Source organism: Rhinopithecus roxellana, chromosome 2 (genome assembly GCF_007565055.1).
Source record: "Rhinopithecus roxellana isolate Shanxi Qingling chromosome 2, ASM756505v1, whole genome shotgun sequence".
NCBI lineage: Eukaryota > Metazoa > Chordata > Mammalia > Primates > Cercopithecidae > Rhinopithecus > Rhinopithecus roxellana.
This window is the reverse complement of record NC_044550.1, coordinates 149,271,616-149,286,729: the sequence shown is the minus strand read 5'-3', so window position 1 is coordinate 149,286,729 and position 15,114 is coordinate 149,271,616. Positions and strand designations below refer to the sequence as shown.

The 15,114-nt window shown below is 41.3% G+C and overlaps 2 protein-coding genes across 2 annotated transcripts in view; one reads left to right on the top strand and one right to left on the bottom strand.

Annotated features, from left to right (window-relative positions):
• Positions 1-750, top strand: part of POLR2B (RNA polymerase II subunit B) — a 49,843-nt gene extending 49,093 nt beyond the window's left edge. The window contains exon 25 of the mRNA XM_010389441.2: positions 487-750. Coding sequence (XP_010387743.1) covers positions 487-576 — 90 coding nt within the window. The 3' untranslated portion in view covers positions 577-750. The remainder of the gene's footprint in view (positions 1-486) is intronic.
• IGFBP7 (insulin like growth factor binding protein 7) overlaps positions 661-15,114 on the bottom strand; it is a 76,621-nt gene continuing 62,167 nt past the window's right edge. The window contains exons 2-5 of the mRNA XM_010389440.2: positions 10,486-10,595; positions 2,781-2,897; positions 2,013-2,139; positions 661-923 (exon numbers count right to left, since the gene is read on the bottom strand). Of these exons, the coding sequence (XP_010387742.2) occupies positions 904-923; positions 2,013-2,139; positions 2,781-2,897; positions 10,486-10,595 (374 nt within the window). The 3' untranslated portion in view covers positions 661-903. The remainder of the gene's footprint in view (positions 924-2,012; positions 2,140-2,780; positions 2,898-10,485; positions 10,596-15,114) is intronic.

Sequence of the window (15,114 nt, the reverse complement as noted above, 5' to 3'; positions counted from 1 at the left end):
GACTTTACTGGCAGTTGATATTTGTTTAGAGGAAAGTTGGTCTGATTATCCAGGCAGATTTAGTGTGGTGGAACAGATTGGCATTTTTACAATTTTGATGGCATGTTTCTGTAAGATTCCTAGTTGTAAATATGAAAAAGATAATTTGATTTTTCTAAAAACCAGTTTAGGTTTTAGTGTGGTAATTTCTCTAAGCTATTCATCTTTTGGAAATAATAAGACTTTGTATAAGGGATTTTAAACAATGAGTTTTTAAAAACCTTTTAGTTGAGGTGGGTGAATATAAATTATGTCTGGCAGAAAGGGTAAAATACCAAAGCCTGCTTGGAGAAAGAACCACCATAAGCCGAGGTAGCAGAGTGCGTGTTCTCAGCTCCACTCATTTATTCATTATCTGCAGTACCAGATCTTTGCCTTTTTCTGGGGTAGAGAAGTGAAGTCACTTCAATACGATTCTGCTAATTACTATTTGTTTTTTCTTTTCAGATTTCTTTGGTGCGAATGCCTTATGCATGCAAACTATTGTTTCAGGAACTTATGTCTATGAGTATTGCACCACGAATGATGAGTGTTTAGCTATTTTACAAGACTCAACAAGATAAAAATATCTTGGTGTCTTGTTTCAATTGTGTGGCTTTTAAAAAATGACAAATAATGTACTGTGTTGTGATAAAAAAGTAGTTTATTTGTTTAATGATATGCATGCTTTTCTTCTGTAAATATATAATAAAGTTTTGTAGATAGTCTTGATGTGTGATCTTTATTTTGTATTTCTCTGTATAAAACCAGTGAATATAACTAAAGTGTTAGTGGATTGGATTAAAAGAAACTTATTAGGCAAGAACAGGTAATGTAGTTATCCATGACTACTTTTAACCATGCAGACTAATATATTCTGGAGGTTTATAGCTCAGCACCTTCACCTGTTTAAAAAAAAAAAAAAAAGATAAAAATTAGTTACATATAGGGATGTGGTTGACTTTTGAACTGTCAGGTAGTTGAGTGTTTCCAAATAAATGAAGATGTTAAAATGTGGGGATAAAGGATGTATGAGTAATTGTATAAATAATATGCTGAAGTGCTCTGTGGAACTCGAGTTATATGATTTTAGCCATGAAAGGCAATTTTGCTGTATTGGTTGATGCATCAAAGGTACATCTTATTATAGAACTGGAAGAGCACATTTCACAAATGAGATTCAGAGAGGTTAAAGACCTTTCCTTTGTAGTCCAGATCTTCAAAAGGTAAAGTGGAGGAAAAATTAGTAGCAGAGCTGAGACTCACATGCATGACTTGACTCTTAGCTACTGCTCTGTTTCATTGCCTGGCATTACACATTATGGCTGAAGAGAATCTGACCGCATACTTCTGTACTTTATTTTCATATCACAGCTGAGTGATCTGTACAGTGGAATGGTTTGACATGCTGATGGTAAATTTTGTTCTTTTGTCTAAGGGAAAGCCGATTCAGACATCAGTTTCATAGAATTATATAAATGTAAAGTAGCACTGCTATGACACTCAGGATGGGTTCTTCAGAGGAAGTTTTTTGGCAGTGAAGGAAGGGGAGACAGAACAGAAGTGGGCATTTGCCAGTATACTCTCTTTCTGGCTTTTTCTTTTAAAAGCAAAAGTGAAGGGTGAGAATTGCCCACAATCGTTTTCTTTTAAATGGGAATTTAGTATAATAGTCACAACACAAAGGGAAAATGCCAAGTAGATAGGTAGAAAGCTATGGGAAATAGAAGCCATTCCAGGCAAGTTTGAGTTTTGACTCTTAAATGTTAGGTAAGGTAAAAGCATCTAAGTCATAATAACGACGTTCAGTCACCCATCCAGATAATCTTTGGGAGTCTCATGCTCTACATTTTAATGGCATACTTAATGCCCTTATGGGTTCCTAACTACAGAATTTCATTAATAGCTATGTCTGATACTTTCATAATTAGTTCTGTTCTTTTTTAAGCAAATGTACTAGTCATTTTTAAATGACTGTGAGATTTATTGTGTACCTTTTTTCACTGGTATTTCATGTAAGGCATCAACCACTGTAATTTTTGCCGATGCTGAAGCCTGTCCTTGGGAATTGGATGCATGGCACTCATATTCTCCAGCATCTTCCTTACTTAGAGGAGATACCTGTGAAAGAAAAAGGATCTAGTATTCCTCTGTGGTGGTCTTCTGTCAGTGGTTCCAATGAGGTCATTATTTCATAAATTTCCTAAGATGACCAGGGGATTCATAGCAAAGGTGCTGCCAGAGGTAGTGCAAGTCCTGTGCTAGGAGACTTCGATAGCTACTACATTTGGTTTGCTGAGGAGTCATCTCAGGAAATGTAGTGGACAACTTTTGATCATACTGCATAGGTTAAAAACTGGATAGGTACACATTATCGGTTCGAGGGCAACCTTGATAAGGGTATATGATCAAAGTATTCTCCATGAATATCAAGGGTCAAGTAAAATAAGGTATTTATTAATCGATAATGAGTTAAAACGATGCTTGGGCCATGCAGCTCCGCGTGAGGGTTTTGTTTTGAACTCTTAGGAAAATAGTAGTTCTTGTTAATTCATTGGTTTTTTTCAAAACATGCAATAAAGCACTTTTCCTTTAGTTTCTCTGAAAGAGAAGCAGTGACTCCATGGTAAAGCTATTCCAAAGAGATGTGGAAGGTGCTTGCTGCACCTTCAGGCTGGCAGTACATCAGGCACCTTTGCCAGGTCCGCTTATGTCTAATGCTAAGAATGAAACTCTTGCCAGCTCTTGGTTCTGGTACTCACCAGCACCCAGCCAGTTACTTCATGCTTTTCTGGGCCACCCCGGGTCTGAATGGCCAGGTTGTCCCGGTCACCAGGTAGGAGTTCTGTCCTTTGAACTCCATAGTGACCCCTTTTTACCTGCAAAAACAAAAGGAGAGAGTAATACTGAGTTTTATACACCAGATCATCTGCTTGGAAGTGGCCACATCCCTACAATTTCACATGGTGTATGTCAGACTTTCTAATAGAGAAAACCCAGCATTTTACTCAACTATTTCCCTTTACTACTTTTAAAATATAGATCCTTTTATTTCTTCCTGCCAGTTTTCTGCTAAGCTTACATGTTTTAAACTAATGTGTTTTTCTGCATGCCTGGGGAATACACATGTTCATAATTTCCTTCCACTGGCCACCATCATTCATTCACTCATACTCTTGGAAATTCTGCTTCTCGGTGCCAGGCCTTTTCCCTGTCATGCCATGTTCGACTGATGAACTGTCACCCAGTACTAGGTTTGATGCTTGGGACCTTGGGGCTCTTCCTGCAACAGCTTCATCAATGGACAATAGTAGGCTGAGACCAAAGCCAATACCATTACTTTGTTCTGAGGGCTAAGAATCAAATGATTTATTGAACACCTAAGATAAAAAACACCTATCAAAGGAGTTCGAGACCAGACTGACCAACATGACGAAACCCTGTCTCTACAAAACACAAAAATCAGCCGAGTGTGTTGGCGAGTGCCTGTAGTCCCAGCTACTCAGGAGGCTAAGGTAGAAGAATTGCTTGAACCTGGGAGGCGGAGGTTGCAGTGAGCCGAGATAGCACTCCAGCCTGGGCAACAGAGTGAGACTCCATCTCAAAAAAAAAAAAAAAGAAAAAAAAGAAAAAAAAAAAACAGCTGTCAAATACATGTGCTGTCATTGTTCTTTTATGACAAAACTTGTTGACTATTTCTGTGTATGTCATGTCGAGATTCAGAAGAAACTCAATTTCTTTGATTCAAGGCCAATACTAATGTATCTTTTTTGCTCTCATTTGAAAAGGCACAATGTTTATTGTATAAACTCTGGAAAATATACAAAAGAATGAAATTCACTTGTAGCTCCTCGATATATATACATTTAGCAGCTGAGTTACAGAGTACAAATATTTTAAGCCTTGTGATAATGGTGAGTTAAAAAAAAAAAAGGATATACGAATTGTTTGTTCATTCCATCCCAGACCTGCTTTAAGAGGTTGACATTTATTGATACTTGACATTTATTGATACTGCCTTTGTAATTAGAAAGGATTTACAATCTCAGGTAATTTCCTTTTCATTTTCTTCTATAATAAAGCAAATCTTACTAAAGACCAGATAATAGTGTGTATATATAGACACACTGTATGTGTAAATATAATAAATATATATATAAGTATATCTATATATACACTTTGTTAACTTCCATCTCTGTGTTGCTTTTCCCATGTGGATCCCACTCCTACCATGTGTTTTTTGTTACTCTGCTGTTGTCTCGGCTTCAGACCTACACTGTATTTTCTCAGCTTTATGATGCCAGGACCGGGACTCAGCAAACCGCATGTGATCTGGGCCAACTCCCGCTCTTGAAAAAATACCTTGCATGACTGATTTGGAAAGCCTGGCTTTTTGCATTTTTTTTTCTGGAATTTTCCCACATTGCTACTAATGCTGTGAAGACAAACATATACTCAATAGGTACCTTTCCCCTTAGTTTCGCAAGTAGCTGGAAGAAATGTTTTATGCTGATACAGCTTTTGCAATAGTTACTTAAAAATGGGTTTTAAGAATATTTTGGTAGAAGTATTAATTTGATTCAGTGTCTAAAGTAATATGTCGCTGACCTTTATTCACTGAATTTCAGAATCATATAAGAGTTTTATGTGTGATCAAAGCAAGAAAATAAGAAACACTGCAGCACTGAAATACTGAATCTCAGCAACTGAGCCCCAAATCCCATAGCTCTTAGCAAAGAGCATTTTATGTTAATTAACTTGATCCACAATGGAAAGGGAAATGTATCTTGTTAAATATAATATTTAACAGAAATCATGATATATATATACTTTATTTTTCCCTTTTCACAGGTGTTGGCATGGTGTATTTTAATTAATGTTACATAATTATAAAAGGTTATACATCATGTAGAAAACATAGAAAAAACTGCCGAGAATTTTCATATGACAAATTTTTATATGTCAAGCTCTCCCTTACTCATGTAAGGGGATTCTAAGTGTTGATAAGCATGTGTTTTCTGTTTTTTTTTTTTTTTTTTTTTTTTTTTTTTTTTGAGACAGAGTCTCACTCTGTCACCTAGGCTGGAGTACAGTGGTGCGATCTTGGCTCACTGCCACCTCTGCCTCTGCCTCCTGGATTCCAGTGATTCTCCTAGCTCAGCCTCCTGAGTAGCTGGGATTACAGGTACGTGCCACCATGCCTGGCTAATTTTTGTAGTTTTAGTATAGATAAGGTTTTGCCATATTGGCCAGGGTGGTCTCAAACTCCTGACCTTAAGTGATCCACCCGCTTTGGCCTCCAAAAGTGCTGGGAGTACAGGCATAAGCCACTGTGCCCGGCCGATAAATGGGTTTTCTAGTTAAAATAGGAACTAAAACTAAAAAAGAGAGGTTAATATTCAGTGCTTGTAAAGATGCAGAGAAATGGCACTTCTCCATTGCTGGTGGGAGTGTGAATTACTACAATCTATTTAAAAAGTAATCGGACAATGTCTATTAATAGTAAAACAAATATTTTGACTTATTCAGGTAACTGTTGGGGAATCTATCTTATAGCAATAAAAGCACTGTATGATATGTGTACTTTGATGCTTAAAGTAGGATTGTTTAAGTTGACAAAAATTTGGAAACAACAGAAAAAATACAGAACTGCTTTAATACATTATGGTATTCATACTTGGAATATTACATAGCTGTTGAGAAGCAGACTTGGACGGATGTCCTTGAAGTATTTGTTGAGAAAAGTGAGTTTCAGAATAACTTATTGGCACACTATATTCTCATTTCACCATAGGGATATATGTTTGAATATGCTTGGATATGAAAAAGAATGTGGAAAGATACAAACCAGGGCAGTTCACATTGGTTATCTCAGGCAGGAGGAGGAGGTGGGCGGGGGGGGGGGGGGGGGGTAGATTCTCTTTCTTTATACGTCTTTGGATAATTTCCGCTTATTACCATTACCTTAGAGGTCACTATTTTTGATAAAAATATTCTTAGAGTTCATGGAAGCCCTAATCTGAAGAAATATTCAGGCAAGAAAAGAATTAAACAGAGAGTCTCTCGGTCTCAGAGACAAGTATTGGGAAGGTGTTTTGCTTTCGCTGTGAGCATCATCTCTGATTTCAAAGGGTTAAGTCAAACATGGCTATTTCAGTTCATGTTCCCATTTCAAAATATTGCCCTTCGAATCTTTCTAGGCTAGGGGTTTGCTGAAAGGCTTGTTAAAGCCAGCAGGATAATAACGGCCAGTAAGGAAAGTAAAGACCACACACCAGGCTGTGCCAACCGTAAGAATTGCCACTGCAGTCTCAAGTGTCATGGAGAGAAGGCTTGTGCCATTAATTCTGCTGTTGCTAGGAATCCTTGAGCTAGAAAGACATGCTGTCTTTATTTAAGCCTCAGTTTCTCTTGTTTAACAAGCATGGATTCTAATATTCTATCCAAAAAGGTGTTCTACTCTTAAATTGGATTTGAAACACATGTGCTAGTAAATATGTGTGTATTCTTAACAGTCTGGTTACAAGGACAGCGATGAGAAAACAAATACCCTGTGTAATTATTTAGGTCAGTGACTTCCCAAGTTTCCTTAGTTTTGACATGGCCCAAACTAAGAAATACATTTTACATTTGTAATCTGGAATATACAAAAGTTTCAGGAAATGACACCTTTATAAGTGGTAAGTGTGATGCCTTAACATAGATTCTGTTCTATTTTTTATTTTTTATAAGAACATGCTGGTTGTGATCGCTATGTTAGTTCCAGGACTCGTTGATGAGTCACAGTCTGCAGTGTAAGAAACATTGCTTTGGGTCATGCATGTGGCAAATTACATTATGAAGGTAGAGGACAACTGGCAGAGCGTCATAGTTGGGTTTTGCTTGTTCTGGAAAGTCTGCAGAAAAAATTGTTTCTCTCCTACTTCCTCTTCACTTCTTTACTTCAGCACCCATCTCATTGACTGACATAGTGGGTTTTGTTTTGTTTTTTTCAGAGACGGGATCTTGCTCTGTCACCCAGCTTGGAGAGCAGTGGTGCCATCATAGCTCACTGCAGCCCCACCTACTGGGCTCAAGCGATCTTCCCACCTCAGCCTCCCAAGTAGCTAGGGACTACAGGTGTGAGCCACCACACGGGCCTCAACTGCCTTGGTGTTTTTGAATAGCCCTGAGGACAAGCCCTCAGTGAGGCCTATTGGGATCTGCCCTGTACAGCCCTAAAAGGGAAAAGATTCCCAAGGCAGACGTATTCCTCTGGTATGTGAATACTTTAGCTGGGATTGGGTAGAGCAAGGACTGAAGAAATTATTTTTTGCCAAGATTTGCCAATAAGGTCACATGCCCCAGGACACTTGGGTGACCCTCGCTTCTCATTGTGTAAGTATCCCTAGGAAACTGTAGAGAACTGCAACGGAGTTTTTCATGAGTATTCCTTGGAACATTATTTCTCCACCTTCCCACACCCTGAGCAAACCAGCAATCTCCAAATTAGCAGTGAGGAACGCCTGCAGTTCTTGCAGTAAGGATGGAGGGGAAATCATCCACGGACTGCATTTCTGCTCTTAATTGCTCTTGCTCCGCCTTCCTCTTAAAAACATAATTGATTGGGGTGAAATTTTATTGCTCCTTTAAGAGAAGCTTCACTGTAAAGGATGGTATAGTAGTGTTGACTCTGCCATCACCCCCACCTCAGGCATTTTCTGGTATCTGTTGCCAGATTTTACACAAACCAGGGGGATTCACGTTGGTGCCAATGTCAATGGCCGCATCCCTCTGGCCGCATGGGGGAGCCAGAGGTTAGCAGGTGACCTGACCTGGGCTTGAGCCCTTCAGTGGGATTTTCACAACGCAGCAGGGAGAAGGGAAACCCTTTCTTTCCTCTGGGGTCTTTAAGCTGTGATAAAAATGTGAGTGGAGTTGACATCTCCCACTGCACAGGAAGCTTTCTTAAGCAGAAGAAAATGAGACTAGTATATTGAGAGCAAAGAGTCAAGAGTTAGAGTTCTCATGGCGTGTGTACCCGGATACAGGGGCCCTTGAGGCTGGACCTCGCTCCCGTTTTTTGTTTTGCCTAGGTTAGTTTAAGATGGGCTGGTAGAACTTGCAACAGAAAGAGCTCCGACTGCAGGAGCCACAGTCCTCCTGGAGTTGTAGAAGTTGCTCCTCCGGTCACACAATGAACAAACAAAATAGTCAAAGGAGACCATCATCCACCTTAGAGCTTGCTGGAGAAGTAGGGTAGCTAAAAAGGGATGTCTGGTTATGCCCTTTTACTTAAACCAAGTTTCTTTTTTGGTAGCATGAGTTTGATAATTCTTTTTTAATTCTTTGTAGGACAGTTGTGAGGCTAAGCAATTCAAAATGTATAAAAAGGGCAAAAACGACTAGGTGCGGTAGCTCACGCCTGTAATCCCAGCACTTTGGGAGGCCGAGGCAGGCGGATCACCTGAGGTCGGGAGTTCGAGACCAGCCTGACCAACATGGAGAACCCCTGTCTGTACTAAAAATACAAAGTTATACAAAGTTAGGTGTGGTGGCGGGCTCCTGTAATCCCAACTACTTGAGAGGCTGAGGCAGGAGAATCGCTTGAACCTGGGAGACGGAGGTTGCAGTGAGCCGAGATCATGCCATTGCACTCCAGCCCAGGCAACAAGAGTGAAACTCCATCTCAAAAAAAAAAAAAAAAAAAGACAAAAACCTAAGTGTATAGTATAATTGTGAAGTATTAGTTTTCTTTTTCCTCCTCCATACTATACATGCTGAGAAGATGTTGTCCTTCAAATATGAAGATAATTATACAAGATAATGCCACTCGAAGGGAAAAATTTCCAGGAACAGTAGCTAATGTCTACTGAGCGCTAACTATGTATCAAGTGATTTTTGCCTGCATTACTTTATTTAATCTTTATGATAATTACATGTTACTTTAATAATGTAGAGAAGGGAGCTGAGGCTAACAGCAGTGGTTTTCAGTCCAGGGCAATTCCCCAGCCCCACACCCTTAGGGGACATGTGGCAATGTCTGAAGATGCTTTTAATTCTCATGACAGGGGGATGGGGGATGCTACCATTATATAGTGGTTAGAGGTGGGGGTGCTGCTAAACATCTTCCAAAGCACGGGCAGCCCTCACAACAGGGAATTATCCGGCCCCAAATGTCAATAGTGCTGAGGCTGAGAAACCCTGGCTTGCAGAGAACCCAGCCAACTTGGCTAAGGAATTCACACTCTTCTTTCTCTTTTCCTTTTCTTTTGTTTCTTTTGAGACAGGCTAGAGTGCAGTGGGGCAATCACAGCTCACTGCAGCCTCGATCTCCTGGCTCAAGGGGTTTTTCCACCTAAGTGTCTTGAGTAGCTGGGACCACAGGCATGCCTCACCATGCCCAGCTAATTAAAAAAAATTATTTGTAAGAACGAAGTCTCACTGTGTTGGTCAGGCTGGTCTCAAACTCTGGGACTCGAGTGATCCTCTTGCTTCAGCCTCCTAAAGTGCTGGGATTACAGGCATGTGCTACTGCACCCAGCCTCACACTTTTTTTTTTTTCTTTTTTTCCATTTGGGAAGTCATTTCAAAACTGATTTATTAAAAGAATATCATGCTTTTTCCACTTGGGGCCAGCATTTAGCAAAATTCAGAAAGGAGAATTTTTTTTCTTTGATATTCCTCCTCTTGTTCCTTTGTAATGCTCTGTTCTGGAGTGGTCTTCTTTGTCCCTAACTTGTGGTTCTACAACCTTGGTACTTAGAAGAATAGATCCCACCTCACTCCTTCTACCCTGCTTCCAAGTGCTCTTAAAATGTACTCATCCATCTCCCAGCACTTAGGGAATCTGAAAAAAATAATCCATGCTCACAGGAGAAGGCTACAGGGCTTTGTGTCCTTTTACTTTCTTAGCCGAGCCTCCCAGTAAAATAATAATAATGCCTCCAAGCAGACAGGATCTAAAGTATCAGCTAAATGTTCAGTCTTTTTTTTTTTATTTTTTATTTTATTTTTATTTTTTTATGTTCAGTCTTAAATGAGGAGACTGATGACATCACCAACAGCTTGGTGAGGGCTTGGAGGTGGTATTTTGGGACAGAAAGAGAGAAACATACACTTTTAACCCCTATGCTATATTGTCTCCACTGAGGGTGCACACACAGACACACACACTTCACTCACACCCACATATGCACACACATACACACACCACAGGTGCACACACACCCCGAAGGTGGGTTCAGGTGTTCAGCATTATTGTTCTTCCAGTTTCTCAGTTTCTAGGAAGCTGATAATTATAGCATGGCAGGGACTGGTTTTTGTCCCGTGAATCCAGAGGAGGTGCCTGTATGACTGCCCTAAGGTTTCCCCTTGGAGCATCTGCAGTCAACAAAGCATGCTAAGGCTTTAACGTTTTACCATCATTGTGCAGTGCAAGAGAAGCTTGTCAGCCTAGGACGTCTTCTTGAAGTCTCTGCCACTGACCTTGTTCCAGATGAGGACAGGTGTCGGGATTCCGATGACCTCACAGCTCAAGTACACCTGGGCACCAGTGACATTCCAGATGTCCTTGGGGGGCGTCACTATGGAAGGACCTGCAGGAAAGGGCACAAAGCTAAAGTCATCTTTTAAATAGCCCTTCACATGAGTCAGCATCTTAGGGAGAAAATAATAATTGTGTTTATGAAGCCATCCCCTTGGTGGATTATCTGAAGCAAATTTCAAAGACTACACTGGCTTCCTCCTGCCACCAGCATGATTTTAAGGTCCACTTTGGGAATGCATAAATCTAAACAAACAAAAACAATTAGGAAGAAAAATTTGTTATTAAAATTTTCTTCTTCCCCAGACCATGCTTACATGAGTGCTAATTTACCAGCTGTTTTTTATTATCTTGGACTTTTCCAGTAATAATAAAATTTTAGTTCCAAAATGTTCAGTGTTTTTCTTCTTTTGTTTACTGCTATTTCTATTTTGGTTGGAAAGGCAACAAGCAACCGCTCCGTGGGTAATGGAGAAAAAAAACCTAAGAGAATATTTGCAAATGTGCTGAGCACCCAGACAAGATGGAAGTCTGCCTCAAGAAGCTCAGGATCTAAGGTTGAAACGGGTGACGAGACAGGGAAGGAAAGAAACATGTGGAGTGCTGTGTGCCTTAGGGGATTGTAAGGGACATCTTTATTTTTAATTTAATTTTATTATTATTATTTTTTGCGACAGAATCTCGTTCTTCCACCCAGGCTGGAGTGCAGTGGCTTGATCACAGTTCACTGCAGCCTCAAACTCCTGGTCTCCAACGATCCTCCCACCTCAGCCTCCCGAGTAGCTGGGACTATAGGCATGCACTACCATGCCAGTTAATTTTTAATTTTGTTTTGTAAAGACAGGGTCTTGCTATGTTGCTCAGGCTGGTCCTGAATTCCTGGCTTCAAGTAATTCTCCTGCCTCAGCCTCCCCAAATGCTGGGATTATAGGTGTGAGCCACCATGCCTTGCCGGAAGGCACCTTTGAACCGAAGAGGCCCGGGTGTCGAGGAAGGTGGTACAAGGGTCCTTCTCCCAGTGTGGTCAGGTGAGGCAGCTGGTAAGAAGGAAGAAGAGTGACTGATCTACTGGGTGTGACCAGGGTCCCCAAGGAGAGGGCCCTTTCCCAGGGTTCTCAGTGTGCAGGTCCCTAGCAGGAGGCATTGGCAAGTGGGGGGCACCCTCAAGCCACTGCCTAAATAGAGTCAGCAGGTATGGGACCCCTGAGAGAGGCCAGAGTAATGCTTTTCCATTCCCACAATTAGGGAACACACCCACCACCTTCTGTATCATGGCACCCTTTGGAGAAGGTCCCTACTCAGAGTCAACACAAACCATGTGCATCCTTTTTGCTGTGAAAGTGGTATGACTCTCCGGTCCTGGGTTAGCTAACTATGGCCTGCGGGCCAAATCTGGCCTGCCATCTGTTTTTGCATGGCCTGTGAGCTAAGAATGGTGTTTGCATTTTTATTTTTTTAAATTAAGAAACATTTTATTTTTTTGAGACAGGATCTCAGTCTGTTGCTCAGGCTGGAGTGCAGTGGCATGATCTTGGCTCACAGCAACCTCCACCTCCCGGGTTCAAGCTCAAGTGATTCCCATGCCTCAGCCTCCCAAGTAGCTGGGACTACACGTGCATGCCCAGCTAATTTTTGTATTTTCAGTAGAAACAGGGTTTTGCCATGTTGGCCAGGCTGGTCTTGAACCCCTGAGCTCAAGCGATCTTCCTGCCTCGGCCTCCCAAAGCTTTGGGATTACAGGCCTGAGCCACTGTGCCTGGCCTGCATTTTTAAATGGTTGAAAAAAAAAAAAATTAAAAGATGGATATTTCACAAAGTGTGAAAATTGTAAGGAAATGTCCATAAAATAAAGTTCTGTTGGGACACAGCTACACTTATTTGTTTCCTGCTGTCTCTGGCTGCTAGAGCAGTTGTGGCTGAGACTGCATGGCCTAAAAATATTCACTGTCACTGGCCTTTTATTAAGAAATTTGCTGATTCCTGCTCTAATCAACTGAGGGAGACTGATGCCTAAATAAGACATTATGGGAAAGCCTCAGGACTTCAATCCTTTACACATTTTCCGGAGCTGATGCAAGTAACCCCCCTGGGTGATTTCTGGCTCGGCTCTGAAACACCACACTGTGGAAGCTAACAGATACCGAGAGAGCGGGTGCTGCTGACTGCGCCTGTCCCCTGATGGCCTGGTTTCCTGGCATCTGCTGGACAGAGGCGCACACCTACTTTTTATTTACTGGTAATTAGTATATCACTTCTGCTAATTCTAAATGCCAGGGTTCAGCCACCAGGGGCCTTCAGAAAGACTTGGGACTGTCTGCAGAGGACGGTCACGGAGCTGGCAGCCTGGGTTCCTCATGTGGGGCAGTGTGAGACTCCACAACCTAACGTGGCCCCTATTCCATGCTCAGCATGGTTTCTTGAATGAATAAATTAATGACCCCTTCCGAATTTTAAATCTCTGTTGATTTGGGTTTCCTATCCTAGCAAAATAGCAAACTGCAGGGCCATCTTGCATCAGAGTCCTGGGAAAGGGACAACCTCCCCTTTCGGGCTGGAAAGTTTTCTGGCATAATCAGCATTCAAAGGACATGAAGTCTCTCCTTTTGCAACAGGCTATTTCCAGCACAATATTAATTTCTTGAAACAGAAAGGAAATGACCCCAGTGTGCAAGATTTTCCCACTCATCTAAAGCATTAGAAGCTGATTTTTTTTTTTAATCTCATGGGATATTTTTATTTTTTCCCTTTGTAGGAATGTGCCAAACAATCAAAGTTTGGAAAGCTCTAAATACATTTCGTGCTTCCTTCCCTCCAAACCATAGGTCTGAATAGGAAGCATATATCCTGGCCAGGGGGCTTGGCTCTTCTGCTGCAAACACGAATGTGGTGAGCACAGTGGTGCAGTATTTATGTTTCTGGCTCTGTCTCAGACATTTCCTAGTCTGGATGCAGCAATACAGCACCCTGCAAAGGGCTGGGCCTCACCCTATCCCAGGCTTCCTCTAGGGCTCTGGGACCCCAAGGGCTTGGACACCACAGAGCCGGATCTGGCTGTGCTTTGAACTGCCTTCGCCCACCTCTCGACCGGCCCTCACGCTGCTCTGTTCTCCTTCGCACACACAGACTTGGCAGGAGAACTTCAAAGCTCAGGGGATCTCAAAGGATTGTCCTGAGAAGAACACACCAGTGTTCAGAGATCTGGGGGGAGCTCGGGAACAAAGCTGCTTCTCACATATCCAAATCACACAAGGAATTCAAGACAATTTTATTGTGAGGATCTGAGGGCCTCAGCCCTGCCAAAACCTACTTACTTGAACTGTGTTCATCTCCCTATTGCCAGTACAGGTAGCAGGGTCATCATGGGCAGGGGGCAGATTCTGGAGTGCTAACGGACAAGTTCCAGACTGATTTTCTGCCAGAGATCTTGAAGACAGGCTATGGATTTTTCCCATGGGATTTAAAAACAGATGTTCTTAGTTTTAGTATAGTCCAGTTTATCAAGTTTTCTTTTCTATGGTTAGTGCTTTTTGTGTCCTGTTTAAGAAAATTTTTGCCTAGCCCAAGGCTATGAAGATCTCCTGTCTTTTTCTACAAGCTTTATGGTTTTACCTTGCACATTTAAGTTTTTGCTCCATCTTGAATTAAATTTTGTGTGTGCTATGAGGCAGAGGTCAAGGTTCATTTTTCCTCCCCTAAAAGGACATCCAATTACTTCATCCAAAAGACCTTCTTTTTGCCAATGAATCATAATAATGCCTTTGTGGAAATCTACAAGACCCACTGCATATGTGTGGGTCTATTTCTGGACTCTATTCTTTTCCACTGGTCTATGTGTCTATCTTTGCACCAATAACTATGGCATAATTTAGAAATTATTTGTATAAAATTGAAGCACTAAATAGAGGGCAGATATGATGTATCTGTTTTCCCCCAATCCTCTTACTATTCCAAGAAGCAAAACACTCTAGGACAAGCAAGGATTCTTTTTTTTATTTTTATTTTTGTAGAGACAGAGTCTTGCTATGTTGACCAGGCTGGTCTCAAACTCCTGGGCTCAAGCAATCCTCTTACTTTGGCCTCCCAAAGTGCTGGGGTTACAGGTGTTAGCAACAGTGCCCAGCCATGAATTCTTTAAAAATACCTGAACCCAGGAATACTTTGAATGACAGCCATCTTCAGGGGATTCAATATTAGGACAAATCTTAGCTCGGGTTCCTCTTTCTCCTCTCCCAATGCTTGGAATACCTTAGGTAAATGGGCTGAGTCAACATTTGGATTATTCTAAGAATGTAAATGATTTTGTCAATCCTGCCACCAGGCTATGCCTAGAATTCTACAAGACTTCCATACTACAAAAATCTGTAATATTCACTGACTCCTGTTGGGGTGATGGAGTGGAAGGGCCGAGGAGGGGCTGTTAGGACTAGTTTGCTGCACAACACTTACAAAAAACCTTGGTTATTTCAAATATCCTTGAACAAATGCAGGGTTTACTAACACAATGAAAAGTTTAACAAACAATATGTAAACTGGAAAGTGCTAACAAGAACCGCCTTTTGGTTTGAGATGCA